Source organism: Arvicanthis niloticus, chromosome 2 (genome assembly GCF_011762505.2).
Source record: "Arvicanthis niloticus isolate mArvNil1 chromosome 2, mArvNil1.pat.X, whole genome shotgun sequence".
Classification (NCBI taxonomy): Eukaryota; Metazoa; Chordata; class Mammalia; order Rodentia; family Muridae; genus Arvicanthis; species Arvicanthis niloticus.
Genome location: NC_047659.1, coordinates 115664140 through 115691640, shown reverse-complemented (window position 1 = coordinate 115691640; position 27501 = coordinate 115664140). Strand labels below are relative to the sequence as shown.

Below are 27501 nucleotides of genomic sequence, written 5' to 3'. Positions count from 1 at the left end.
ATGTGGGAATTGAGTTTAAGGACGCTTCTTCAAAGAATTAAAATACTCTTTGAAAAAAAAAGCACGTTTTGGTTTATAGCAATTAAAGAAAACATGATATTGTCTCGCTTTTCACTACTAGTTGTTAGGAATGTGGAGAGTTGGATGTTTTGCCAGAATTAGTCATCTATGGCGAACATTTTCTATGAAATAGAAACTCTGAGGGCTACTAACATTTTCAGAGTAAGACAAATCTTGCTTTTCTTGAAACCAAACTTAAAGACAGGAGGAGGCCCCAGGGCTGATATCAAGTCAAAAGGAAAGAACTGTTCTACTAAAATTAAAACAGCCAAACAGCCAATATTGCTACAAGTTTGGCAAAGAGATTTTTTTTTTTAACAAAACAAAATAATATGGATTCTCTGTCTCATGAACTGTCAGAGACCAAAGTAAGAATACCAACAAGGAATGACTATTGGGGTAAATGTATGGTCACACTCATCCATGGTGGTCCTTCATCCCATAGGATACCAGTTATGAGTCTAAATCCCTCTGCCAGCTAAGAAGTGACTTCAGAGCTTTGGGTAAAAGCCTTGAAGTGTGTCCTGTTCTTGTTAAAACACTGGCTTGTTCTTCCCTCTCCCACCTCGAGGTGGAAGGTGAGAGACTGAGTGACAGTTGTCCAGAAGGGGAGCCCATTGGTGGCTTGGAATGAAGGGAGAGAGGTTCACATGGAAATTGTCCCACGTCACTCCCTCATTAACTTCATTGTTCAACAGACTCACCAAGCTGATGCCAGGCAACTATATATATTCAAAACCCTTTAAAAGACAGAGCTGTGAGGCAGTCTCAATAGAATGAAAATTCCCCATTTTAGGACATGGCCACAGGCATTGGCCGTGTTTCATTTTGACACTGACTCACTACATAAAACTGACACTTGAGTAGAAAGCACTCCAAAGGAGAGGGGTCAGCACTTGAGCAAAGTGAGAGCGGATGAGACCTCGCCTCCTACCCGCCCCAGCTCCTAAAGAACCATCCTCAAAGGGCAGTATCAGCACCATCTGCCCATCTGCATACACCGAACAGATCCTTGTGCATAGAATACATGAGGTCATTTTACCTGTGAACGACAGCTCTGATTCTCCAGGGGTTAACCCATGAAATACCTCCTCCCACTTCTTTGGCTTCAGAATGAATGTTCTGTAAGTCTGGGATTAAATTAGAATTCCTGTCTCCTATATTTGGTCCCCCAGAAGTTATGAGAAAGGAAGACAGGATGGAATTCTTTTAAGGCAGAGAAACCCAGATGACATTCTTGAAAAGCTTTCTCCGCACTCACAGACACCTGTTCAGAACAAATTTGAGGCTTGGGATTCTGCAGATAGCTCACATCGAAGATTCTTGTATTCCTTCCAGGAAGTGAGTCGTCTCACACACACACACACACACACACACACACACTCAGAGAGAGACATCAGAAGACCTGGCTGCATACCACTTCCCTACAGGCTCAGGCCCATTCTCTGCCCATACATAGCTCTATACAACCTGGCCTCTTTTGGAACTCGCAAATGATGAACAATATATACAGAAATATACCAATATTGGATTATGCGTCTCGAAAGTGTCATTGTACTGACAAGTCCATAGGAAACCACCTGGCCCTTCAACATGGGGAAATGTCGGGTTAACTCAAAGTTCTCATTAGAGTCCAAATTTAGTCACTTCTACATAGGAGGGGACTGACTGGCTTTCTAATAACCAGGATCACTTCTTCCCCTTGGTGTGGTTCTCAGGCTGACCTCTGCTTCAGTACCCTTCTCCTTACTTTCCAAAGTCTGGTGCTCTTCAATATCCTTTCATAACACTCTGGTTTTCATTCATGAAGCAATAGGAAAAACTGCCTGCCTTCAGGCAAATGTTAAGAAAATAAAAAACACCCCAAACCAGGTTGGGTATGGCAGCACAACCCTGTAGTCCCAGCTAGTCCTGAAACTAAGCAGGATTGTGGGACTCTAGACTGTGCAGCAAGGCTAAGCCATACAGCTATACGTCTGACTTAAACAAACAAACAAACAAACAAACAAACAAATAAAAAGCAAAACCAATAGAAAAGCATAACAGTGTTTGATGTTTTTTTTAAAATAGGTCTTAGCCACAGCATAGGGTCAGTAAAGTGTCACAACTGCCCCAACAACAGGACAAACACAAGCAATGGGCTGGCACGGCAGAGGATTGGGCGCTGAGGCTGGAGGACTGGGGATTCAAGGCAGGTCTAGGCCACTAAGTACAGAGCTTTACACCAGTTCAAGCTCTGAACTTGCCAGCTACTAGATGGTATGGGCTGGCGTACCAGCCGCCTTCCTCCAACCCTCAAGAGGTAGAAAGCATTTGACTAGGGTGCTTATGGAAGGGGAGGGGAGCGATCACTGCAGCCGCTTGTTCAGGCTGCTCAGCTTCTATGGGAGGCTCTACAGATATGGGCTTCCTTTCTTATTAGGGACTTCAATTTTAAAGTAATGTTCAGGATGATTTTGAAGAGGATTGAGCTTTTGAACTATAAGCATTCTCTCTCTCTCTCTCTCTCTCTCTCTCTCTCTCTCTCTCTCTCTCTCTCTCTCTCACATACACACACACACACACAGAATATCTGAACTTAACTGACAGGTGACCTTCCCAAGACCTTCTTGTATTGGTGTGTCCCTCATCAGGCAAGCCCAGGCTGCCTACCTGTTCACCAAGAAGCCCTTGCTCTGTTGGCTAACTGGTGCTGTCTGCATGTAGCACAGTCCTGCCAATAGTCTCCTGGCTTCCTCCAGCCTTGGGAGAAAGCATCATTTAAGTAGGGGTCCCTGTGGATATGGTGTTGGAGGGGTCTTCAGGAGAGAGAAGACTCTAGGGCTGCAGGGGAAAGAGGCAACTCATCCAGACAGTCTGCATTCTGCAGAAGTCTCCCGAAGCGCTTGCTTTCCATGCTTAGGCGTAGCACAAAGACACATTCCTTTCAACCACTTTCTCTGGAGCACCCCAGCTCCTCTAGCCACGCCCAAGTCGAACCCTGGGCTAGGTCAGAGCCCCACAAGAAAACAAACAAGGCTTTGAGTCTTTTGTGACCAAATCAAAGAGCTGCTCAAATTCAAAGTGAGAGAGAGAGAGAGAGAGAGAGAGAGAGAGAGAGAGAGAGAGAGAAACATGCTCTACCACACACTGTTTACTACTTTCAACAAACACACCCAATCAGAAAGAAGAAACCTGGGTTTAGCTAAACCATGGAAATGTTTGTAAACTCTTGGCTGTTGCTGCCCACTAAATGAAGTCTCTGAAATTAACCTTTTAAGAGTCAACGCCTGAAAGTAAAACAAACAACAACAACAACATCATCATCATCAGCAGCAGCAACAACAACAAAAACCCCTGGATACTCTCACCCTGGAAAAAAAGACTGCCTGCCAAATTCAAATTTGCCTTGGCAAGTTGCTTACCAAAGTAACAATTCAGCCCTTCTGTGAGGTTGCAAAGAAAGCATTTCCCCTTGACTCTGGAGAGGCGGCCTTTCATGTGATCTTCAAATCATGTCACTTATTTTAAAGGTACACCAACTAAACTTCTCTTTCCTAGTTCTTGTTTCTTCCCACACTGCCTAATACAGACTCTGTGAAAAGGGTGAAAGCCAACAGGGAGATTCCACTTGAGGCTGGACAGGATCCCAGGGTCCCGAAGGTTAGTTTGTGTTCTTCTCTCTGGGCTGGGGGCTTGGACACACGTGTGCTTCCCACACCTCACTCCTAGTCTTTACACTCCTAACATATGCTACAAAACGAAAGCACCCACTGCGTCTCAAAAGACAGCAAAAATACTGTCAATAAGTATGCAGGTAACAGAGGGATGCACACTCAGAAATGCTCTACAGATGTGTCACATACATAGAGCAAGAGCGGATAGCAACTGAGTCCTTCTAAAGTGGTACAAACCCCACCTCTGGGTAGAATCCTTCTGCAGTTCTAAATCATCTGAATCTTGATGTACAGCATCTGCCTTAAAAGGGAGATCTTTCCATTCAATTCAGGTGAGAGAGTGTGTCCTTTGGAACTCCAGAGTAAACGTCATCCCAAACAACTAACAGGACACACCAGCCGACAAGGGTTACAGCAGACCTTAGGTTTGAAGTGGGTAGAAGGGCACTTACCAATTTGGTCTTCTGGGATCAGTGACTCAATAGGGGGATCCAGTTCAGAGCTCTGAGACAAATAATTCTTGACCTGGGTCATAAACTGCCGGATGGTCTGCAGCATGTCGGTACTGGACACATGGCATTCCTTGTTCTCCTTCAGGAAGCTCACGTAGTCCTGCACCAGGCACCCAAAATAGGTGCATTTGTCCCGGGACAGCTCTGCGATCCTGCGCACCATCCGCTTCTCTGGGGTCATGAAGGAGCTGAACACCCCGCTCATCTTTTGCAACTGGGACTTTACAAGCTTGGGCAGCACAAAAGAGCTGTTCCTCTTCTTTTTAGACTTGATGGGAGGTGCCATGGTCTCCTGGTCACTCTCCCCTTCGTAATCCTCCAGGCTGCTGGTGGTGTCGGCCTCGTACCCATACAGAGGCATGCTCCGGTCGAACTCCAGCGAGTCGGAGGAGGAAGTGGAAAGGCTCATGTCGCTCAGCCTCTGCCTGGCTCCATGGCACGGTGGTGGCTGTGATTCAGAGCCGGGCGGCGGCGCCCTTGTGCAATCCCCGGGGTCGTCCCTAGGCGGGGCTCCACCTGCGTGCCCAGCTGTGCCCATCTCCAGTTCCAGCTCCAGTTCAGGCTCCGGCTCCGGCTCCGGCTCCGGCTCCGAGCTCCGGCTGGGCCGGCAGGCAGTCAAGGTCTTGGCGCTGCTTTCCGCTTCCAAAAAAGAAGCCTGCTTCTTCAGCCGGGGTGGAGGGATGGGAGTTGGTTTTGTTCCAAGCAGAGCTACGTTCCCATGTTTGCTATGGTTGACTGTTTCTGGCATGCTCGTCTGGGGTTCAGTCCTGGATAGCCCAGGGCTTGTGTGCAGACTATTAATAGCGGGTGGCGGGGGCCTGGGTGGGGGGGACCGAGGTCTCTCGGTGCCATTCGCGTTGGGAGTCCTTGTGCTCGGCCGCTTTGGGCCTGTGCTGAGGTCCTGGCTGTGCACTTTCAAGAAAAGAGGATTAATAAAACACAAGGCTCCGTTGGTCTGGCTGCACTCCAGCTCCGAAGGCGTCCTGGTTTTTATAGAATGCACTCCATTTATAAGGCAGAGCTGACGCAAGGAGGCAGGGCAGATGCCGGCCGAGGAAAGAGGTCTATGGGGAGGTGGGGAGTTTGAGGGTTTGTTGTCTGCTGAGGAGCTCCAAAAATCTGAAAGTCATTATCAATGAAGACAAGAATGTAAATATAGTGCACTTGGGACATTCCTTCACACACACACACACACACACACACACACACACACACTGTGGGGGCAACAGAGGCTTAACTTGGGGTCTGCTTTTTCCTTTGATCCTCCTCCCCTCCCTCCTTTCACGTGTTCCCTTACTGGAAAGAGCAGAAAGTCAACTATGGGTTCACAGACTCCAGGGGCCTCTCACCTTCAAAGCCTTTGAGAAAGGTTGGCTGAGCCAACAGACAGCTCCAGCCCAGCCCTTCACACAGGTAAGAAGGGCAAAGAAAACTGGAATGGATCCAGGATAAGCTCGTAAAGGGCACAGAACTACTGAGCTTGCTTTTCAAAATCCCACTTAGCCCAGAGAGCATCGCCACCCTTTCCAATCAACTTCTCCCGGGTACCCTCCAAGGAGGCGGCTGCCAGCCAAGGAATCCATCTGGCCTCCAAGTTCCCCTTTATGAGGTAGGACCAGCAGCTGGGCCTAGGGGATATTACACAATTTACTTGAGGTTTTACACATTCAGCATTAAAACTCAACAAAGAGGAAAACTGCATTCAAGGGTCCCATCCTTACAGGGGGTGGGATGGGGGTGCAGTGTGTGTGTGTGTGTGTGTGTGAGAGAGAGAGAGAGAGAGAGAGAGAGAGAGAGAGAGAGAGATTGTTTTAGGTTCTAGACGTTATTCAAACACTGTAGTCTTGATTGTTAACCTATCCAAAAACCAAAGTCCTAAAATCTTAAAAGAACTCTCTTTCCATCTAGGAGGAAAATATTTAACTAAACTTAAACCTATACTGATTCTGCCAGAGCACTGGGATAAAGTCAAACCAGGTGAACTATGTGTATTGGTCTATTGTCAGCCACAGTCCAGTAGAATCGTGGTGGGGGTGGGGAGGGAAAGAGATTTGGCAGAGACAAACTTCAGAAGTCCCAGCTGCCAGAGTAAGGCCCACATTGGCAGGATGAGGGACATGGCCCACAGCAGCAGGGTGGGAAGCTGATTAAGAGGGGAAGAGAGACAGGTGCCATTAAGAGGTCTTCATCATTACCCTCTTCACAGGACCAGAGTGCCACAGGTGTCTGTGTGCCACGGAAGAGAAAAGAGGTGCAAGTGAACGTTCGATGCCCCACACTGCACCTCTCTTTCTGTTAGCTGGCTTTCCTCAGAAAGAGAAGACTCTGACAGGTTGTATGGGCATATGCTGGGCTCTCTACTTCTGGGGAGCCTTACTCGTTAGATGGGAGGAGATTTGGGGTTATCCAGGCACACTTAGCTCCAGTATTTGAGAGTTAGATGGACATTGGGGTAATGAATCCCAGAAAGTGTGACTCAGGGACCTCATGGTTATGAGCTGCATTTTGCCACAGAAGTGGGATTCTTACAAGTGTTTTTGATGTAGCGATGGGGCCACGAGCAGCCCCACAGGGATGCATTTTAAGACAGACCTATGCCTGGGCACCCACTTACTTAGTCCTAGCTGGGCTAGTTCTTCAAGCTGAGACTCCGTCTTGGCTGTTGAAATGGCATAAGGTAGCTTCAAGGTGAATGGCAGAACATCCCTGTTATAAGCACAAAAAGAAGGAGAGAATGTTTATAATTATGTGGCTGGTGACTCTTACATTCTTTTTTCACTCTGGAAATGTTTCATCTTAAACTGTCGAAAACATCTCAGGTTGATACCATACCACATCCAACCAGACCTTCTCTCTTTTGGCTATTCTCATCTGAATTATCCCACTGTGGGACAGGCTGACACACAAGGCTGCTTGATTGAATCCGGGCCAATGATCAAGTGTCCCTGCTGCATAGCATTAGGTGTGTAGAGTTCAATATCAGAATGTTTTTGCTGATAGACCCATCACTCCTGTAATGCATGCTAGATGTCAATCTTCATGTTGAATGCTTACTCTTTAGACAGGGGTGTTCAATGATCAATCCCCATTACTTTACAGGCAGCAGGCTCTCAGCAAGTATCTGCTGCCCACATTAAATGCAGTTTCATTGTGCCACATTCCAACTGGAGATCACTCATGTGACCTCTATGTGCTGGAAATGAAAGTCTCTACTGTGTTTTACAGTGAATGTACTCTAACTTGGATGTACACATGGGTCCCTGGGGTGTGTGCCTCGTTATATTACACATTGCATACTTAGATTCAGGAGATCTGGGTGGGGTTCCCAGGTCACAAAGGCCATTTGCCATTGGATTAACCTTTGAAGGCAAGTTTCAGGTGCCTCATGTCAACAACCATCAAAGAATGGCACCATATGCTGATGTGCCATATGCAGAGGGGAGTCAGAAAGCAACAAGCCTAAGAGGAAAACACCAAGCCAACATCAGGGTCCTGCCATGGTCAGAGATAAAGTCTTCAGGAGCAAATGCATGGACCATGGTATGTTTCTCAGAAAGGGGGTTGGCAGATGGAATAAATAGACATTCATTTTCATCTGCAAGGCTGAGAACCAAGATCTAAGAACTCATAAGGTTGGCACAGGTCTCAGCATAAGCCCCTGACCAGGGGAAGGTTATATCCAAAGACAATGGTGACTCAAACAAAAAAGTGTTATTTATTTATTGGTAGTGGTGTTGGAGTTAGGAAAAAATTAATTTACTCCTTTACTCCGCAAATGTTTATTAAAAGCTAGGACAAACAGACATTGTTCTGGGCCAGGAAGAAAACAGGAGTCCCTGCTAGAATAGAGAGCCATGCCAATGACCACTACTAGGATATAAACAAGCAAGCTATGCATAGAATTTATGGGAAGGGTCACAAACCATGGGAAAACATGTGTGAAGCCAGGTGTCAGGAGGCACACTTGCACCACTATATACAACAGGGAGGCTTAAGCAGGGGCATCAGAAGTTCCAGGCCAGCTGGGATTTGCCACACAGCAAATTCCAGAACAGCCTGCTTTCAAAAATAAAGTAAATAAAAATATAAGAGGGCCAGCCAGTGAGATGGCCCAGTGAATAAAGTTGGTCACTATGCCAACCTGGCCCCCTGAGCTTGATCCAAGGATCCCATGGAAAGATGAATGAAAAGAACTGAGTCCAAGAGTTGTGCTCTGGCATCTACGCTCACAGTGTGGCACCAACTTCCCCAAGAATTATCCTCTGAGAGCCACATACACACTGTGGCACCAGCAGCCCCCACCAACTCACACATTAAATTAAGTGAGTGAATTAAATTAATTAAGAAATTAAGTAAAAAAAAAAAAAAAAAGAGTTTTTGAAAGCAATTGGGGCCTAGGCCAAGATTCCCAAATAGTTATTCAGATTATATATAATATACATATTATATACATTACACATACACACACACACAAAGACACATAGACACACAGACAGACAGACAGACAGACAGACAGACAGACACACACACACACACACACACACACACAGTCTGGGGACTCAGGAAATATCTCAGTAGTTAAAGCATTTGCCTTACAAGCTTGAGGACTGGAGTTTGAAACCTTCAAACCTATGTACATGTCACCTGGGTAGGTGACCCCTGTAATACCAGCCTCATAAGGCAGAGGTAAGGAACTCCCGGAGCAGGCTGGCTAGTGAGAATAGCCATATTGCTGAGCTCTGGCTTTGGTTAAGAGACCCTGCCTCTGTGAGTAAAGTGGATATGCCATTGAGGATGATTCCTGACATGCACAAGCATATATATGAATGTGAACTCTGCCCACACGCACCCACACACATGCAAGACGCATACATACTACATACACAAATAGAAAGACATATCCAGTGAGTAAATCACATAGGGAAGACAATTCCAACAATTCCAAGTAGTGAGAACAGTAGGTGAACAGGGCCTGGGATGGGGGGCAGGGGGGTCTGGCACAAGGAGAGCAACAGCAAGTAGGTCACCGTATGAAGTTAGTGGAGGATAAAAATGGAAGCCTCTGCCTCTTAAATTTGTCATCAAAAAAATGCCTTCAGAGTTTCTGTTGAAGAAAAATCATACACCAAATCATCCTGTTGTTTATGGTAAGATTAGGCAACACTGTGGAATGAACTAGATCAAATCTGGGCAGCTGGAAAATCTTGGAACCCTTAAAGCTGTTGACAGTCAATTACAAAGCTGCAGAGTCCATGAAAATAACAAAGCAAGGGTGTTCCGACACCCGATGGTGTCACTCAAACTCTACCACGCTCTCCTACGATGTCAGGAGGCTGCTTCTCCTGAGGGTGTCCAGCCCTGGTCAACTCCTGCTTCCGTGAGGCTTTTTCACCTGACCTGAGACTGTGGACAGCTTCTTCAGCGTCCAGGCAGGGGCAGTGACCCTGACTCTAATCTGAAGTGGACATCAATGAGAACTAGAATTTTGAAACATGAAGGTATATCACAAACACGCGTTTGTAAAACCTCACTCAGTCGATTTGAATCTACTTTCTTTATGCAATGTGGAGAAAAGTTACATGTAATAAAACCAACCTATGTTTATTTTAAGCTTTTACCTAGCTCAGCATGCTACATGGAGTCTAAACATCATCTGACTGGCTTGGGTTTTTTTAATGATACAGGACAGGAAGCTAAACCTGGCATTTGCTAATAGATGGTTATAGGTTTTGACTTATTTAGACAATTAAATGTTGTACATGAGTCATCTTACACTGGAGTACCCAGCATCTTAACACACACACGACACACATGCATGACCACACACACATGCATGACCACACACACACACACACACACACACACACACACGCACACTTCTTTCTTATCTCCACCTTATTTAGAAAACAAAGGAGCCCCAATGTTAAAGTTTGCACATAACAAAATAGAGCAAACATCTTACATACAGAACTTTCTCCTGAGAGTTTCAGTACATGCATAATCTAGATTTATTTTATCTTTGCTCTGTATGTTTTGTTGCTGCAATGCACCAAGCATTTGAACACCTGTGGGGCCTAGCGGTCATGCTTGGAAGAAGCTATGTTATCCCTCACTCAATGATCATCAGGATCATGCAACACACTGACTAGGGTAGCCCTTGATGCACTCCCTAGAACCTGTGGGAGCAAAGCAGGGACTGGAACCATGTGTGTTGAAACGCAGGCATTCATAGTTGGCAGAATAGAGTAAGGAAATGTGGGTTTTGGCATCAAGGTAAAGGAGGATTCAAATTCTGTCTCTGTCTTTCTGTGTGTGTGTGTATGTGTGTGTGTGTAGTTTCTCAAGGCAGGGTCATTGATATAATGACTATATATAAAGCTAGCCTGAAACTCTCAATCTTGAATGCTGGGATTATAGGTGCATTCTATATCTGCTAGTTTTGTTTCTTTTTAAGATTTACTTCTTTCCCTTATATGCATGAGTGTTTCGCCTGCATGTATATCTTGCCAAATGTATGCCTGGTGTCCTTGGAGGCCAGAAATGTATGTCAGATCCCCTGGGACTCCAGTGACAGCTGTGAGCCAAGAATCAAATGCCAGTCCTCTAGAAGACCAGCCAGTGCTCTTACCACTGCCCCACCCCAGCAATTTCGACAAGCCCCTCAGAGCTGCTGGGTTTTGATTATATGATGGTAAAGAAGCACCTCACTCCCATAGTTCTGATTCACAAGGCTGCCAGGAGGGCAAGGGATGATGTGCCTGTTGAACCTGGCACAAATGTACAGGACTCCAGTTACTATTTCAATGTTACAAGTATGGTCCAAGCCCAGCAGCAATATCAGCATCTCCTGGGGGCTTGCTGGACATGCAGAATGTGGCACAGCCCAGACCCTTTGAGATTGCCTCTTAACAGAGTTACAATTGATGCTGGGGCACAATTGAGTATGAAAGGCACTTGTTTCTCTATACTATGTCAGCATTGCCCCAGTTGCTGATGGAAGGCAGTCACTACTTCTTTTCCCAACTGTGGACTCTTTTGTCCACGCACATGGGGTATGGTCCGTGTGGGAACCCACCATCGTCTCGATGATGAATTCTCTATTAGCAACCAGGTAGGAGACTTCAGAAATACTTTAGTAAGACTGGATCCTGTCAACCACTGATGACCAAGAATGTCAGGAAGGAACACTAGAGGAGCAGTGGAAGCAAAAGAGAAATGACTCTCAGGCCCCTTTACTTGCAAATGTTAGTGCTGGGATCTTCTGTAGGCAGCTCAAGCGCATACGTACTATGCTTACTCGTTTGCTAACGGCCTTCATTTACTTTATGACTTTTAATCACCAGCCTGCCCAGCTACTCTAACAGGTACTCTGGCCTGCTGAGTGTAAAGGACAGAGATGGGAGCTTCTCTCTGTGGCTGCCAAGTATTTGTGGGTGTAAGGCTCTTTCCCCAACAATAGCACAATTACCAGAAGGCAAAGTTGGAAGGAGAGTTGACAGCCAACCTCACCTCTGGCTGACATATCAGCACCAACATCCTCTCTAACCTGGGTGGCTTTAGACCAGACGGGGTGTGGTCTCCTGGGGTAGGGGTGGCTGAGAGAAGAAGTGGGTGCTGTTGGGGCTATGTCTTTGGGTAACACATTTCTTTTAAACCTTTTAGAGATGGGAATTGCAACCATCCTATCATCAGGGTGCTGTTGGTTTTAGTTACACAGCGCTTCAGGAAGCTAGAGAATTTCATTGCCTGAGATAGTACACCTCACAATTGTTTAAGGGTTTTATTTGTTTGGTTTTTTTGAACAATTTTAATATAATCCTGAATGGTCAGAATGTAATTACATTTAAAAATATCGTACTTTGTTCTAAACTTTGCCTCCAAAGCTTCATATTTACATAAAGCAGCTTTACTCTGTGGTTTGTGTGATACCCAACACTGCAACTGCAACACTCTTTGCCCTGCATTTGGGTTATTGCATGTGTGCATTAAATACGAATATATTTAGTTCAATTTTAAAATGCCAAAGAAAAAGAAGTGACATTGTATTCAGCTAGGCAATGCCCTCATTCTCTTAATTGAAAAAGATGTGTTATGAGCAGTTGTTCCTCAGATGTCTAGAAGTAAAGCACACAGGCTCCAGGGACCGTGACCCTACCCTGGAGAATCCCTTTGGGAGAGCTCATCAAGCAGGCACTGTCCATCCTGGGAGCTGCCCTCACTTTCTTCCTGCTAGTGAGCAGGGCTATAGTCTCCTCTGGAGAAGCCTCCTCTTCCTCAGGCCATTCACTGGGCAGCTTCAGCTAGCCTGAGAGCTTAGTTGTTATGCCAGGCAGAGAAAATCAATAGGATGTTGGATGCAAAACAATCTAATCCTTAAGTTAAAATAAACTGGGCCAAACTAAAATGACTCTCCAGCCTCAGTGAGACGGCCGTATGAGTTATGAGCTCTGAAAAGATATTTCCCTGTAGTCACTACAGTGAGCAAACAGAACAGCTAAGGAAGCCAGACTGGGTTAAAACAGGCAAAGACCAAGCTGGAGAACTGGTTCAACCATTAAGAGCACACTTACCAGAGGACCTGGGTTTTATTCCTAGCACCCATGTGGCTCACGACCATCCATAACTCTAGTTCCAGGGGAGCTGATGCCCTCTTCTGACCTCTGTGGGCACCAGGTATGATTGTAGTACACAGACATGCATTCTGGCAAACACTCATATGCATAAGATAAAATAAAAATTCAAAAGGAAGGAAGGAAGGAAGGAAGGAAGGAAGGAAGGAAGGAAGGAAGGAAGGAAGGAAGACAAGAAGGAAGAGAAGCAGGCAAGGCCAACTTCTGCAGGCAGCAAGAGTTTCTTTGCTTAATCATTGCAAGAGCACTGGCTTCATTTGGCTGTTTTTTGTTTTGTTCTTTGGCATTGCTAGGGCTTAAACCCAGCGCCTCAAGCTTTGTAAGCAAATGCTTTACCACTTAGCTACAAACTCTGGCATAAGAACGCTGACTTTGAAAAGCTGTTATTCGTGTAAAGAAAAGAATCATAATAGAAACTTACAACTCACATCCTTTCAGCCTTGGAGAGTGTATGAGCACCCAGGTGTCCTGAAGAGGAACTGTGTGGAATTTATGGGTTGGTTTAAAGAATCCATATTTGAGAATGGGCTCTGTTCCCTGTCGTTTTCAAAAACACTATTGGGGACCTTGACAAGTAGTTATAGGTTTATGTACTATGTACTGGCTCTCTCTCTCTCTCTCTCTCTCTCTCTCTCTCTCTCTCTCTCTCTCTCTCTCTCTCTCTCTCATCTCCCCTGCTATGTTCTTATGGATGCATCTGGTTATACAGGTAGGTATATTGGTATGTGGGCATCTGTTTATGTATTGTGTAGGTATGTTTCCTGGTGAATGGGTCTAGCAATCAGGAGCCATGGGACCAGCTTGAATAACCATATTAGTGAGAATTTGCATCTGGAGGGCCAGGCCGTTGTTTTCATCTTTAGCTTAATATTGGAATGGGGTGAACATCTTAAGTGGCAAATCCTTCTCTGACATCTCATAGGTGACCAGCCTTCTCCAGACAAATGTCCAGATCGTATCACACAACAAGCGGGTCCTTCAAGTCATGAGCTGTTCAGAATCCTTACCTGCTGATGCAGTAGAAAGCAATGAGCCGGAACAAATCTGCAAAGCTGATTCCTGAGCCTTCCAGGGAAAAGGCTAGAAAAAAAAAGAGAGAGAGAGATCCCAGAAGGTGGCTGAATCTTCCTGAGTGTGTCTGGGAAGGAAGGGCATCTAACACAGCATATGTAGGCCTGTCTCCACCCTCTCAGACTACTGTGCAGCTTATCCAAACCAGCTGTGAGGGGGTTGTCTGACAGCCAGACCCAGCTTTAAACAGCCAGGAGGCCGAGGGCGGTCTCCCTGACTCACTGTAAGCACACGCTCCATGCATGGTAAACACTCCCTTGCACAACAACCTTTCTGTTTGTTTTGAAGTTCAGAGCGCAGAGTTGGGCAGGGGCAAGGGCTCATCTGGCTGCACTGAGAAGCCACCAACACTCATCAGTAGTGGGTCAAAGGTTTCCCCCACCCCAACCTTTCTTCTTAGATCATGGACCTTCAGTGCTATACTCCCTTTGACAAGTCAGGAGCCCTCTCATGTAGGCACAAGGCAGAGGAACGTGAACCTGGAGGTCAGTTTAAGGGCTCTAGAAATCAGTTCTGAGATACATTCTACATAAAGATTCGAAAGTCTGGTCCTCTCTGGCCGCATCACACAAGCTCCCAAATAAAAGATGCTTTCTGACAAGATGCTGTTGCCACACGTATGGCTCCCAAATGGTGGGGGCAGGGGTGGCTTGTTTTCTAATCCTCATCCCTTGGCCAACCGCCTCCATCTCACCTGTGAAACAGACAGGAACAGCTCCTTGCCAGCCAGAAGGATGACAGTAGAATAGAATTTGTTTTTAATGAAATATCTTACGTGAAAGAACTATACCTGAATAATGGTGGTGTTCATTCCACCCTCCAGAAATAACGCTAAAATATTTGTCACTGTAGTAAGTCCTTCTCCCACCCCAATTTGTGTAGAAGACAGGCATGCTGGGTAGATATCATTATCTCAGGACTCAGGCCTGCAGTAAGCCAATATGGATAGGATAATGCTTTGTATAAACTAACTCTTTCAGTCACTTGGAAGTCCCTTGGGGAGGATTAGAGGGAGATGACTGAAGTCTTAGAAACTAATGGAGGAAACAACAACAACAACAACAACAACAACAACAACAACAACAACAAAAACTCCTGGCTTCAGGAAACTCAATAAACAAGGTTGGGGGTGGGGCATGAGGCTCCCTGACAGTGAGTGTGCTTCAGAAGAAAGGAAGTGGTTTCCTTGTCATGGGGAACTTTAGAAATTGAGAGGGACTTAAAAGCTAGGAGAACTTGTTGCTGGTTAGGTCAGCAACCTTTCAAAAGCCAACTCAGAATGACGGGATCAATTTAACGTAAATTCGTTATTTATTAACTTACGATACACTCACTGTTTTTAAAATGGCAGTGGGTCTGAAACATGATGTTGGATCATCTCCCACTGTGTTTAATTCTTCCCCAGGTTCAACCTGCCTGGGGGTCCTGTTTCCCAGCCATGCTTGATTGTGTGAGTTCTGGGTTTATACTTGGACCAGAAGCAGCCTGGCGTTTCCTGTGCCAGGAATGTCACTTCCATGGATTCTATGCAAGGTCATTGGCTTAAGGAGACTGGACACAGATGTAAGGGAATCTCATGCCTGCCCGTCAATTAGCCTCAGTACCTTCAAATGCAGGGACCAAGACACGCTCCATCCTCAAGGCTCCCCAACTCTCCTGGCCTTCACCCCTCAGCTCGCTAACCTAGAATTTTCAGATCTCCCCACTGTTGTGCAGATCCATTTCCTGACCCTTTCTTGGAGACTGGCAGTACCTCAGAACTGTGTGTTCCCTCTTTTATTTAAAACTTGGCCTCTCGAAACTCCACATTTTCAATGACCAGAAAGGAGACAACAGAAGGAAACCAAACAGTGCGGAGCACCAACTCCCTGCAAATCTTCAGCTAGTCAGCTAGTCATCTGCTCATGGGGCTGGATTCATTTTGATTAACTGCCTTTCACAGAAGACTGAACAGTGACTACCTGGCGGGAACTTGTATGCTCCAGGCTCATTTAGTCATGAAGATGTGTAGATACATGTTTTGGCATTAGACCTTTTAAGAGGGCTCTGTTGCTCTGTGATTTAGTCATCAGTAAACCCAGGCATCAAATCTATACTGTATCCAACAGGGGACAGGGCAAGAAAGACAGTCTACACTCAGCCCCTATCATGTGCCAAGCCTCAGGGTACACACAGTATGTATGGATTGTTTAACTGGCCTATGAATTGCTCAGAGGTTAACATCGTCTCACTGTAGAAATGGGAAAGCCAAAGCTAAATTCCAGTACTAAACTCATCTGTCTGAATCAAAGTCCAGGCTCCTTCCCAGCAGCCTTGCCCTCACTACCCAGCACTTACTGTATGTACTTTCCTTTATAGTAAACTCTTTGACAGGTGACCCGAATTCACAGGGCAGGCGAAGGGAGAGGACTTTCTTCTGCATTTTGGAGGATTTACGAACCAAAAAGATCTAGAAGGGGGGGAAAAAAAAAAACCTCATGTTAAGGAGATTGAAACCTGGGTACATAAATTTTTCTTATATTTGATGCCCCATGAATAAAGCATCCTTCCCAGCAGGAGTATGCAGTTCGGTGCAGAACACTCTACAGAGAAAGCTCAGAGCTAACTGAGGACTCTTCACTTTCAAAAGGGACTTAGGAGCTGGAGAGATGGCTCAGTGGTCAAGAACACCAGCTGCTCTTCCAGAAGACCTAGGTTCAATTCCTAGTGCCCACATGGCAGCTCATAACTGTCTGTAACTTCAGTTTCAGAGGAGTGGACACCTTCACACAAACATATATGCAGGCAAAACATCAATGCACAAGAAATAAAAATAACTTATTCAAAAGGGGCTTAGAAGAATTCTGCTTTCCCTCTGACCCAACCCTTGCCTGCAGAGGCAGTGGCACTCTGGTAACTCTTTCACTGTGGTAGGTATAATGCCTTAGCTTATGTCTCAAATAGGTGTCTTGGTGGGTGAAACAAATTCTAAACGAAGTTCACATGGTCAAACTGTAGATGGTAAACTGTTGAGTTCACTGGCTAATGAAAGGAACTTGAATTTAAGAATGAAAAAGCGGTTACTTCATAGTTTTAGTTTTCACTTTTGACTATGAATTTCTAGCTTCTTTTAGAAAAATGAGATAGTACATCAAGTCAGACAATGGCAAAAACCTTCAGAAGGAGAAAAATGGCTGCTGGCGTTGCGAGGTGGGTGGGGGTTCTCTGACGTTCACCCCAGCCAACACTGAGGCTGCTACCTCTGGTCCCAACATTGTCTTCACCTCCATGTTTTAGACCAAAAGAATTTCCATTAAGGACGGCAAGACTGCTGGGCCTGTCCATGCAGAGACAGGCCTGCCACGTCCTGCTGTGTAGGTCGAGTCCTTCCAGCTTCAGGAAGCATCATCCACCTGGCCTACAAGTCAAATGAAGTGTGTAGTGTGGTGGCCTTGGCTAAGTCGTGGTCCCCATCTACAGCAAATGGCCCTTCCTTAAAGATCCTACACTGTCTTGTTCTTTGATTAGCTCTTTCCTCCGGATTCGAACCTTACACTCTCGGCTTCTCTATCTTGCTACAGTATCTCACAGATGAGCCCCTCCCCCCACCACCACTATGATCTTTGCCCTTCTTTTTATGTTACGGTACCCATGATGCTTATCAGGGGAAGGTGTGATCAGAAAATCTTTTGAGTTTTTCTTCCCCTATTAACAGTGCAGCATCCATGGGACTCATCTGGTTCATATATCTGGGACAGATTAAAACTGACAGATTCCCCACAAATAGCATCCTCGGTGAATGTGTTTGGGGTAAGGGGCCCAAGCTCTGAGGAGCAGCTGTTGGCGCAGAGATGAAGCACAGTTCCCTTCTACAGGACAGCCAAGACTACACAGAGCTCCAGGACAGCTAAGGCTACAAAGAGAAACCCTGTCTCAAAAAAAAAAAAAAAATTGGGGACCTCCCTGAGGACTAATTAGGGACCAGGGGATCAGGAGTACACCCTCCATGCTTTGCTTCCTAAAACACTGCAGTCACAGGGGCTGACAAAATCAGACTTGCAGAACACACCCACCCTGACCCTGTTTCTGTGAGTAAATCTGTATTGAAGCAGAGTTGCTTATTCCCGCCACATATTATCTGTAGTTGCTTTTGCCTGACAAAAGCCTGTGCTGAGTAGGTATGACAGAAAAACCAGCTGTCTCTACACTCTGGCTCCTTACAGAGCTGTCCACAGACCTCTGTCTCTTGCTTAATTAAGGGTGCCATATCATCTTCAGTACATTCGTACATTCATGCCACCAGGACCACGCTTCTAGCCACCTGCCTTTCCTTCATCCTCATTATCACTTCTGGTCCACATGGCGCCTGTCCTCAGCCTGCCCCATCTTGTCAGGAAAACTCTGTCAAGAGCTCAGGTAGGTGGATAGAGAGACTACTCTGCTAGCTTGCTTCTCATACAAGCCTCAACAGGAATGGCTATGCCCCACCCCAGGAGGGAAACAGCAGGGTGGGGAATTACAGGGTAATGTTCTGCTCCAGAACATTTGGCAGAAGTGCACAAGCACAGACTTCAACTGGGAGAAAGTAGAGGCTCCCAGGAAGACGTTTCTGACCATAGAGACCTAGCCTGGAGGCAGCAACCCAGTATGCTGTGTAAGGAATTCTCTCCAAAGATGACCAAATGTTGCCCCTCATAGCCCTCAGTGTTCTAATGGAATTTCCAGTCCTGTCTGTTTCTGTTTTCAGGAAGGAAGAAAGAAGCAAAGAAGAAAGAGTTGCTAATTTCATTCACTGTAGTGTGTTAGAACTTAAACAGCTACAATGGCAGGGAGACCTTGACATGGTGAACAACACAGGATATGCCAGTCACTGAATAATGTTTTGTTGTTGTTGTAGTAGTCTGTTTTAAAGAAATTTTTATGGAGTTGTGAAGTGGTATTTATTTATTTATTTATTTAGACCCAAAGTTGATATCAGACATCTTTGTCAGTTACTCTGTGCTATATTTACTGAGATTGCTCAGTTGAATCCAGAGCTCACAAATAGGCTGGTGGATCCAAACTCTAGTTCTCATACTTTGTATGACCAGTGCCTTATCTATTGAGCTATTCTCCAGTGTCATGTCTGTCTGTCTGTCTGTGTGCATATATATATATATATATATATATATATATATATATATATATATATATCTGCATATAGTCTTTATTGTCCAGGCTGGTCTTAAACCTAGATCCTTCTGCCTCAGCCTCCCAAGTACCAGGATTGCAGATATGGGCTACCATATCTAGCTAGAGTGAGTATCCAGGAAGCAATGGTCCCAGATAGTTAGTAGCTGCTAACAGAATGAGATTCTGATTCACATGGCAAGCTACTGAAAAAGCAAGGAAAATACTGGTAGTCTGAGAGGACAAGTCTGTGGTGACAGACCTTTCTAATGTTGTATTCCCAGATGAATGGCTGAGTCCTACAGGGTCTATTGACTCAGAATGAAAGAAGAGAATCAGGGGCTACCAAGGATCCAGAACTGGGCTCAGAAGGTCAGGCCCAGGCCTCTGGCCAGGGACTCCTCCTTCCTTTGATGCCCTGGCACCCTGCTGAGCCATACAGTCCCATAACTGAGCAAATAAAGACAGGAAGACAGGCCTGGAAAGGTATCTACTCCTAGAAACTGTCTTATGGAGCCCAGAATTTTTTCTGTATTGTATTTGATGTCTACACTGGAAGCCACATGACCCAGAAGCTGGAAAGAACTATCTGGCAACATCTCTAAGTGTTTCTCTGTCAGGCAGCAGCATTCCTGCCTCAACTTCTGAGTCTTGGCTCTTACTCCAGGAGGCTGGGCCTGCAGGACTTCTGCTGCCTCCTCCTCACTCAGACTGAGCTGCAGCCATATGGGATGGGTATGCAGGAGCCGGTCCAGAATGCTGAGCCTGTTGGAGAGGCTGTCATAGCCAGAGTCTCGGGGACATGTCTTCCCATCCTTGTCTTCAGAATAGCCACCATCCTTGTGTCTCACCATGCTAGAAAAAGGAAAAGAACGGGGCTCAATGACAGATGCTATCTCCTGGAACTCACTGGTCAGATCTGTCCCAGCATATGTACACCACAGGGTCACCACCCTTCAGTCTAAAGGTATAGAGGACAGACATGTTTCCTATTTCATTCTACCTGTATATTTTTTCTCCATAAAATTAGAGTTTATTATGTTTCTTTCCTTTTAAAAATATACACAATTCAGTATATATTAAATTTTTACTGTGAATAAGATACAACATTATGTTAAGGATTCACAGTCACATTAGCTATGGATTAACTATAAATACATTATTATGTTAAAGAAATGAGTACATTAAATATAAAGCTATGATTCTTTTTTTGGATATTTTATTTATTTACAATACAGATGTCATCCCCTTTCCCCATTTCCCCTCCCTAGAACCCCCTACCCCATCCCCTCTCCTCCTTTATGCTTTTATACCATTTTGATCGCATACATATATTAAGGTCAGTTCTGGGTTGAGGGTCTAGCAATACAATAGATGCAAATAGTCAAGGAACAAGCAATACAATAAACACAAATAGTCAAAGAAAAGGCAAGCCATTAAACCCAGTTATGTGAACACTCCCATGATCACTGTTTCTTACCCGTATTTTCAAAAGGTCCTAAGCACCATAAACACTGTTTGGTTTAGGGCTAAAGTATTTGTTACTTGGAGGACAGACCTTCAAACTGCTAAATTTCAGACTTAAGGGACGCCTGAGGTCTAAATGCTTAAAAGCACTTGTCATGAACACAAGTTCTGTTGTGCTTTGCAGGCAAAACACACCAGAGGATATTCATTCTGTATCTAAATGATTGGTTTTCATTTCTTCTTACAAGCCTAAACATTCTTTAGCCCCAACATTATGGATAATAAAAATATCAGAATTCAATGGAGCTGCATGTGATGTTCATAAAATCCCCTTGACATTATTCCTAAAAGCCAACACATATATGTCCTAAAAGCTTTTTACAGTTGGGTGTGCTGAGGTGGCACATGCCTTTAATCTCAGCAGCCAGGCAGTAGAGCTAAGGCAGGTCTCTGTGAATTCAAGGTCAGTCGGGGGTACATAGTGAGACCCCTGCCTCAACAACAAGCAAGCAACCAAAACCCTACAAATAAACAACTAAAAAAAAAAAAAACAAAAAACAAAAACAAAAAAAACCAAAAAAACCATAAGAAAACAGAAGAGCAACCCAAAATGCTACTACTGATAAAAGGCTAAGCTCTATTACTCAGCTACAAAGTAGAATGCTACCACAAGATGCACCGGGAGAACACCATGTTAAATGAGAAAAGCCAGGTATGCAAGTCCATCGCCTGTTGTGGGGGTGGGTCAATGGGGCACTGAGCTAAGGTCACAGTATCATCTGACTCTATTACACAAGTTCAGAATGGGAAAAGTCTTAGGGAGAGAAAGTAGGTTAGTGGTCGGCTGAGAATAAAGGAGAGGGAGATGAGTATCAAGGATGAACAGGTGCCAGGTGTCTTTGGGAGTTGTAGGAAATGTGGTGTGTGGTAACGGCAAGGACTACAGAATGTTATGAATCCACTAAAAAACCCGGAGCGACTCATGTCCTCCAAATGGGGGAGGTTTAATGATTTGTGAATCATATCAACAAACAAGCCTCCTTCAATGCCAACATTTAATTGTAGGTGAGGAATGAGCAAATCGAGGCCTGAGGATGTATGGAGCTGCTGAACTTGACAAGCACGCGATCACTTCCTTCTTGAGGCACTACACTACGAACTAGGATGTTGGTTTTAAAGAGGGTGCTGGTCTAGGCACACACTGTGTACCAATGATGTGATTCTGGCACTTGGAAAAGGAGGAAGAAGGAACAAGAAATCACAGGCAGTCAAACACAGGCCTTTAACCCCAGAAGTTTGGATGGCTTTGAGTTAGAGGGCAGCTTGATTTGCATAGTGAGTTCCAGGCCAGCCAAGGCTACAGGTGAGATCCTATTTCAAAAACAAAACAGAACACAGCACAAGAAAAGAATCAGAGGCCAGATCTTGATCAAGGGCATGTCCATGCTTGGGAGAAGAGTCCTGAAATTCTAGTCCAAGGTTGCTTAGCTCTGGGTATTCTCTCCATCTCCTAGCACTAACACTTTTCCTGGTTCTGAGGAAACAAGTCTCCAGCATAGTCTTGAAACAGGCAGCAGGAACATGAGACTTGATCTTTGTGGCCAAAGACGTAGGCTCCATGTGGAATACAGTCAGTCATTAAACACACACCCAGGGTGTGTACTGGATAAAGCCTCAAGACTAGGAAGAATGGGAGAGTGGAGGGCTGCAGAAAGGAGACATGAGATTGTTCATGTGGGCGATGCCAGTCCTCAGAAACAGCCAACCCGTGATGACCACCTCTGTTGCTGAACGAGAGCACTGGGAAGACCAGGGACCATCCCACCCCTGGCTCCAGTGTCTTGGTTTTTATACAGATCTAAACAGCCTCATATTTCTTCTTCTAGATGCATAGCTAAAACACCATTTACACAAGAGCCCGAAGCAGAAGAATCACTTGAACCCAGGAGATCAAGCCAGTGAGATGCCAGCTGTCCTTTTTGTAAACCCCCTGAAGTCCCTCTGGGGGTTCTAAGTGACTATTCATAGAGGTAAAAGAACAAACTCTTTCAAGGGAAGCTGGTGCTAAAATCTCTATTGCACAGGTGAGTTAACTGATGACCACTGCTCTCCACCCTGGCCATCTACAAGGACCATCAGAAAAACTTAAAGAGAGTCGACAGTGACAGTGCTCCCCAGGTCAAGTCAATGACACGCTTTGAGGCAGGATGCGGGTATGAGAATGCAGGGGCTCCAACTAGAGCCACATTTAAAGACTCTATACTTTGCCAAAGTTTTGAGTGTGGGACTGGTGAAGCCACAGAGTCCTGGTTTTGACCCCTCACAATTCTGATTCTGTAGGTCCTAATGGACCAGAGCCACTGTAGTTCTCCCGGGCTCTGGGAAACATGGATCTTGTGCATGTGAGGACTCCGATGTATGTGTCACTTGGCTGGAGAGCTAAGCAGGAAATGTGCACTTTGGGTACTGATCAGTTTGCTATTTGGTTTTGTTAGGGGACTGGAGCGGGGGTGGGGTGGGGGGTGGGGGTGGGGAGTGGTAACACGCCACTAAAGGAATGTTTGAAGTTGAAAATAAATATTTTAGAGCCAGGGACATATGGCAGTATAGTGCTTGCCTAGTATGTTCAAGACCCTCAGTAGGTTCCTCAGCACGTCAAACCAAACCAAACCAAACCAAACCAAACCAAACCAAACCAAACCAAACCAAGCCAAGCCAAAGTAACCCAGAAAAACATAACCCAACAATTCCCACCATCATCACTTTATTAAACTTTAACAAGTCCAAATCTGACAGTGTTTAACTGTGGGGTTCTCCTCTCACATGTGTCAAGCAAGTAAGAAGGTATTTTGTTTCTCCTTAGATGGTCACATCCCACAAATCTTCCTCGTTTTTTTCTGTTTTAGTGTGTGTGTGTGTATGTGTGTGTGTATATGTGTGTGTGTGTTTGTGTGTGTGTGTGTGTGTGTGTATGTGTGTGTGTGTGTGTGTGTGTGTGTGTGTGTGTGTGTGTACTCTTTGCTTTAATGATTGGCCTTAGCCTAAGCAGCCAGGGCCCCAGACAGGAAGATGGTGAGTAAGATTCATGGAGCCTCATAAAGAAGAAACCATAAATTAGACCTTGCAATTAGTCTTTGGTATTGACTTGATCCAGCCAGCCATGTGAGGTTTATAGTGTATTATTACAGGACAAAGTGGCTTTTTATCAGGGATAATCTTCAGAAAAGAGCTGATGGATGAAATACGGACTGTCAGGTGCATGCTCTCACCCCTTACAGAGTTCTCTTTCCAGGACAGGAGCCCACATTCTGGTTGTTAAGGACATTGGCTACCAACAGCGTAGAGCCTTCTCATTCTCCTGGAAATGCCTGCAAAGTTGTATCTAACCCAGTGGTTCTCAACCTTCCTAAGGCTACGACCTTTTAATACAGTTCCTCATGTGGTGACCCCTAACCATAAAATTGTTTCATTGCTACTTCAGAAATGTAGTTTTGCTACTGTTATGAATCATAATGCACTATCTGATGTTCAGAATATCTGATATGTAACCCCTAAGGGGGCTGTGACCCACAGGTTGAGAACTGCTGTGCCCTCTCCCTGGGAAGCAAGCATTGCTCATAACATACAGATGTGGCTGGAGAAGGGAGTGACCTTCTTGTCTCAAGATGGGACATCTCTGGAGTGAGATTTAGAGATTTTGCTTTTTGTTTGTTTGTTTTGGCCTTGTTTCCCTTTCTATCCCCCTGCTCCCAAGTGCCTCCCTCCAGAAACCATCTGTACAAGAATCCCTCTGCTTCTAGGGAATCCCACCTAATACAGGCCTATCTGAGAGTAACAAAACCCAGCAACTACTAAGACAGACAGGTGTCTCCATGTAAATGAATGCTGACAAAGGGTGTACAGCTCAGAAAGGTAGTAAGGCATCCCATGATACAATCCAGGCACATAATGACATAGTCACAGTGAGATGTCCCAGGGGCCAGCCTCAAGGGTGGAGGCCTGACGTCCCTCTCCTAGCTGGTCCAGACATGTGAGACTTTGACTGGCTCCCTTTCTGAGCATTACTGTTTTATTTGTAAATGGTACCTCCAACACCACGTGGTGACTCTGCCTTAAGGCTCACTTGCCCGAGAGCAAGCAAGTGAGCAAGTGTGGATGTATGCCAAGTCCAGTAGATAAAAGATCATTAGGAAAAGAGGAGGAGCCTGGTAGGACAAAGGGGAGTTAAATGCAGGGGCACCAAAAAGAGTAACAAGATGAGATATTGTATATTTTCTCTCATATGAAGCATCTACATTTAATAATGCACACATATGATATAAAAACAAAAGGGACCATTTGAGGAGAGGAGGAGGGCCAACAAGAGAGTGAGAAGCAGGACAGGGGAGAGGACAGAGGGAGGAAAATAAATACCCACTGGAAAACTCAGCCTACATCTGTTTCCATGGAAACAAGAGCCCAGCATTATGGCTCTAAGTTAGACAGCTGAGTATTCCAACAGAGCTCTCAAGCACCTGTTGTCCCTAGGTCACACCTTACTTATGGCTCTTCGGAGTGTGGGATGAGGGGCCTTTTCATTTTCTTCATTTCTGGGAACTGGGCATTCATAGTTGGAGGAGGTGGAGGGGTCAGTGAGAAAGAGAACTCTCAGCAAAACAGCCAGGGTGATGCTGGACTTAGTTTCATTAGAATCAGCAGGATTGGGCTCATCTCTGAGAAACTGTGGCTGAGCAGCAGAGTCAAGGAGAGATACTCTTTCACTTTCTGATCAGAGCCTGAAGTCAGAAGAGGCCACAGTGTAGCACTAGTTCTAGAGACCATGGTATATCCAGATGTCTTCTTGAACATTCCAGAACACTGCTTCCTCTTCCAGGCGTCATCCAAACACACCAGAAGTCTTTATTTTGACTTTACAGTTTAGTTTTGTTTTTTAACCAATGAAATGTGAGACAGTAAAGTAAAAATATATAAAAATTTGAGGTTAGGGTGTGTAGCATAGGATGGGCATGGTCTTGGGTTTGATTCCTGGCTCTGCCCAAAATAGATATATTAATTATTAATTAGCTGATTTAGTTAATTAAAATTGGTGTGAAGTTGTTTCAGTCAGAAAAATATTAGCAGAGTAAATTCAGTCCATAATTTTCCAGATATAAGAATCTCTTCTTCCTCATCTTCCTTCTCCTCCTCACCTTCCTCCTCCATCATCATCATCATCATTTTTTTTTTCTGAGACAATGTCTTTCTGTGTATCCCTGACTATCCTAGGATTTGTTATGCAGACCAGACTGGCCTCAGAGTTCTGCCTGCCTCTGCCTCCCCAGTGCTGGGATTAAAGTTGTATGCCATCATCACACCCAGCCCCTTTCTGCTTTTTTAAGTCCAGGTTTCACTACGTAGCCAGGCTGGCTCAAACTTGTAACCCTCCTACCTCCATTTCTCAGGGCCCCACCTCCTGGATTGTCTGGGTTAGGCAGCCTCCTGAGACTGTCCTGTATCTCTCTTCCTCTTCCCACCTTACAAGGAAAGTTACTTGGAAAGACCCAAACCAATTTAAAAAAAAATCATTCTTGTTTCTGGCTATAAAACAACCTCCTGTCTCTTCAGCTCATGGCTACTCTCTTTCTGTTTTATGGAATGATATGTTGTTCCATCCCACAATTGAAAATAAAGACAATTAAGATCTTTAAACAATTCTAATTTTGTCTTCCCATTGTCAGAACAAAATGCAGGAAGCTTATAAAAACAAATACAACAAAAAGATCCCTAGATCCTCTCTTTGTGTGTAAAAGAACATCTATATTGCGTTGAGCAACTAGGACTTTTAAAAATTGGACACCTTTTTTTTTCCCCCCATTTAAGATAGTATGTGTCTCATTTTTCTTTTAAGGATAAAAGGTTTGTTGTGTGTTTGTCGTTAAAATAAACCCTGTAGGCTAGGGAGGTGGTTCAGAGCTAGTAAAAGCACTGTCCACACAAGCCTTAAAACCTGACTTCCATTATCTAGAACCCAGGTAAAAGTGCATGTGATAATCCCAGCATCCCTAGAGTGAAATGGGAGGCCAAGACAGGAAGCTTTCCCAACATAGAATCTCTCAAAAGGCCAATGATCATCTACCCTGAAGTACAGCAGCAAAAACAAGAGAGCCCCTAACTCAGCAAGACAAAAGGTGAGACTCCTAACAGATAACCTCCACATGTGTGCACCATGGCACAAGCACTACCATGCCCTACCCCCAACACACCTACATGTGGACAAAATAAACTTTAAAAATTTGATTGACAACTCAATGAAATTAACTAAACCCACCTGGCTCCTTGCTCGACCTATGCTCTCGTGTGAGAGCCTGTGTCTACTCAGCACAAATGCTCACAATTGTGCCTTGGAATTGGCTATGTTCAAGGCCCACCTTCACTTGCAAAGACATCTTTATGCTTGATCAAGGTCTCTATTTTGCTTCTACTTAGGAGCTTACTGATGAGCCATGGAAATCTAGTCATTTGGAGACACTGGGAAGGTTTGAGTAAGTGAGACAATGAGTGTGTGTGCGCCCGCGTGTGCATGCGCGCATACATGCTTACACACCTTGGGGTACCCATAATTATGACAACTTAGTGGATGGTTTGGCTTTTATTTCCTGCTTCCCAACTCCTAACCTCTGACCCAGAACCCCCTCTTTTCTTCCCTTGGGCCCTACAAAGATGTGGAACCCTTACTTTTTGGAAGAGATGCCAATGCCTGTGTCTTCCAGGCCAGTGACTATGTTGGGTATAGGCTGCCTGAGGTCTGAGGTTTTAAGAACTTGGTGGTGGTGAAGAAATCTCAGGTCTCAGCCTAAACTTAAAAATTAACCTCTCCAGAGACACGTTCCGGGAGGAGCACATTCCAAAGACACGTACATACATTCCAGGAAAAGGGCCCAAGATAAGAGAGTTAAAAGGTTATCAGGAAGCTGGGTC

The 27501-nt window shown here is 45.0% G+C and overlaps 1 protein-coding gene across 8 annotated transcripts in view; it reads right to left on the bottom strand.

The window, feature by feature from the left end:
- The window catches only part of Rin2 (Ras and Rab interactor 2), a 201180-nt gene that overhangs the window by 22592 nt on the left and 151087 nt on the right, over positions 1-27501 (bottom strand). For all 8 annotated transcript variants that reach the window (XM_076929902.1, XM_034495200.2, XM_076929903.1 and 5 more), the window contains 5 exons: positions 19740-19932; positions 16267-16378; positions 13866-13938; positions 6843-6934; positions 4169-5347 (listed from right to left, as the gene is read on the bottom strand). In XM_076929902.1, the coding sequence (XP_076786017.1) occupies positions 4169-5347; positions 6843-6934; positions 13866-13938; positions 16267-16378; positions 19740-19932 (1649 nt within the window). The remainder of the gene's footprint in view (positions 1-4168; positions 5348-6842; positions 6935-13865; positions 13939-16266; positions 16379-19739; positions 19933-27501) is intronic.